At 54.8% G+C, this 2,469-nt stretch overlaps 1 protein-coding gene across 1 annotated transcript in view; it reads right to left on the minus strand.

Annotated features, from left to right (window-relative positions):
* Positions 1–1,829, minus strand: part of KLHL10 (kelch-like family member 10) — a 4,175-nt gene extending 2,346 nt beyond the window's left edge. Inside the window, exons 1-3 of the mRNA XM_008943316.1 lie at positions 1,684–1,829; positions 690–1,179; positions 1–51 (exon numbers count right to left, since the gene is read on the minus strand). The exon at positions 1–51 is cut by the window's left edge and continues 564 nt beyond it. Of these exons, the coding sequence (XP_008941564.1) occupies positions 1–51; positions 690–1,179; positions 1,684–1,829 (687 nt within the window). The remainder of the gene's footprint in view (positions 52–689; positions 1,180–1,683) is intronic.
* Positions 1,830–2,469: the final 640 nt, after the last annotated feature.

Here is a 2,469-nt window from a genome sequence, read left to right on the forward strand (position 1 = left end):
CTCTTTGACCTCGTTCAGGAAGTACTCTGATGTCATCAGTGCCAGTCGGACCTGAAAAATCCAACCAGGAGGTTAGGATGTTAATGCAGATGGTTTACACCTTGCTATCTTTGCTGGATCCTCCAGTGGTGGATGGTTTTGCTTTCAAGCTACAGTCTTGTCTAAAGCTTATTAGAGAATGAGAGAATTACGTGTGTCATGTTCAGCTAGTCCAGAAAGGGGTGTCTAGGGGTAAATCCTCTGATTCCATGGGAGGGAGTCTGCCATGGCTTTGGGATGGTGCTTTCCTGTACCTAGACAGAAGCTGCCCTGACACCTGCTGCTATGGGCATGGCTTGTCTAGGGAAATCATAGAGGAGTTTGGGTTGCAAGGGACCTTTAGAGATCACGTAGTCCAACCCCCCTGCAGGGAGCAGGGACATCTGCAACTAGAACAGGATGCTCAGAGCTCTGTCCAGCCTTACCTGGAATGGTTCCCAGGGTGGGGCATCAACCAGCTCCCTGGACAACCTCTACCCTCAACTGCTACTCAACAATGTGTACGGAGAGATAACGTTATCCCACGACCCTTCTTGGATGTGGGGAACAGCTACACTTAAGCTCTAAACGTGAGGCAACATGAACTGAGAAGGTCTGCCCCAAGCCCAGCTCTGCAGAGCCTCTTGGGGCCATGCCACGGCAGCACCCACCTTGCCCAGCAAGACTGGAACGTGCTGCCTCCTGTTCTGGGGGTCGTGAGCCACCCACTTCACAACAGCCTCGAACACGGCACCTTCTTGTCTCACATTGAGCTCGTCCTTCTCGATGATGCTTTTCAGGTCACCGACGGAGAGGTCTACAAACTCTGGGGACACCTCGGTCATCTCCGTGAAGTGATGCAGGATGAAGACAGAGGCTGCTTCCCACAGCTCGGGGCAGTGGTACTTGCGGGTGAGTCTCCAGGTGCCGATGCAGTTCTCCAAGCAGAGGTGGGATTCCAGGAACTGGCAGCAGAGCCTGGTGATGCCCGTGACACAGAGGTAGTCTGCTGCTTGGAGCAAGCTCTCCACGTTGCTGGCCGTGACCGGCACCTCCCCGGTGTAGGCGTACTCCAAAACCAGCTGCATCATTTCAGGGGAAGTGCCTCTGATTTTATAGATTCTATTCTCTGGGGTGTTCCACCTGCTGCTAAACAAAGCCCTGGAAAGAAAACCACCAAAGCAGCGCTGGGGGACAAGGCAGCTTTTCTGCCTTAAACTCTGACCCTGTTGTCCCCTGTGACTCCACCCTGGGGCAGCGGTTTGGGCTGGAGCAGCAGCCCCACTGGCAGGCTGTGGAGTTTGTTAATTCATGTTTTACTGGCTGGGGGTGTTAAAAAGGAGTCACAGCCTCCAGCCGTGGCCAGAGGAGGACAGGGTGAGGGCCACCTCACCTCGGAAGGCACAGCAGAGAATTGATGGGGTGGGGGAAGGAAAACCTCCTGCCTCTGGAGGTGGGGGAGCCAGGCTGTGTCTGGGGGATGGTCACACTCCACTTCCAGAGATGCTGCCAGATAGGAGGTTGTGGATTGATTCTGGTGCTCAGGGAGGTACCAGGACTCAGGGAATGGCTGAATGAAGGTGGAAGTGCTGGAGATACTCAGGCAGTGTGACCCAGACAAGGAAACGCTCGTCGCCCCCGTGCCCTCTCGTGTCAAGCACTGACCTGAAGTAGTTGCTGCATGCACAGAGGATGATCTTGTGAGCACAGAACTCGACACCATCCACGCTGATGGTCACGTCAAAGTGCTCCTCTTTCAGGCGAATCTCGTTGAAGGTGGTGCAAGAGGCAGGACTCCTATTCCTCTTCATGTGTAACGGTGCCTACCTGCTGAGAGCCCCTGCTGGAGCCTGAGGCAGTGGAGAGTGCTCCTCCCTGAGGTGTTCACCAGGCTTTGACCTTGCCCCAGACATTGCCCCTAAAAAGCTGTCTGCCTGATTTTATGACATCACCCCATTATGAAAGTTGCCGGGTGGGCTCTGAACCCTTCCCCAGGGAATGGGGTTCCTTAACCACTCAAGGAACTCTTCAGTGCTCCACTCAGCCACAGATGACACTGGACCCTGGACTACACCCAGCTGAGGGCTGCTCTGGGCAAAACCAGCCTTGTGGTTCATCACCCCTGTGACTTCTTCCTGTTATTTAGCCTGGGTGTGAAGCTCTTCAGATGGAGGCACCGACTGCCCATGGACCTGCTCACACAGGAGAAAGCTGAGACAGGTCAGTGAGGAAGCCACAAATATTCAGTCACTGCCCTATCTGCTGCTCATTTGGAGGGTGGAAGATGCTGCTGGGGCCAAGGAGAGGAGAGCAGGAGGACAGGGAGCCCCATCCTGATGCCTCACTGGATTCTCTCATTTCCTCTGGGCTTTGTCACCTTTGGGCATAACGTGGGTGCCAAGGAGAACCTCGGTGAGGGCCTTGGCACTGGAAAACTGTGGGAGGTGTCCC

Source organism: Merops nubicus, unplaced genomic scaffold (genome assembly GCF_000691845.1).
Source record: "Merops nubicus isolate BGI_N331 unplaced genomic scaffold, ASM69184v1 scaffold187, whole genome shotgun sequence".
Classification (NCBI taxonomy): Eukaryota; Metazoa; Chordata; class Aves; order Coraciiformes; family Meropidae; genus Merops; species Merops nubicus.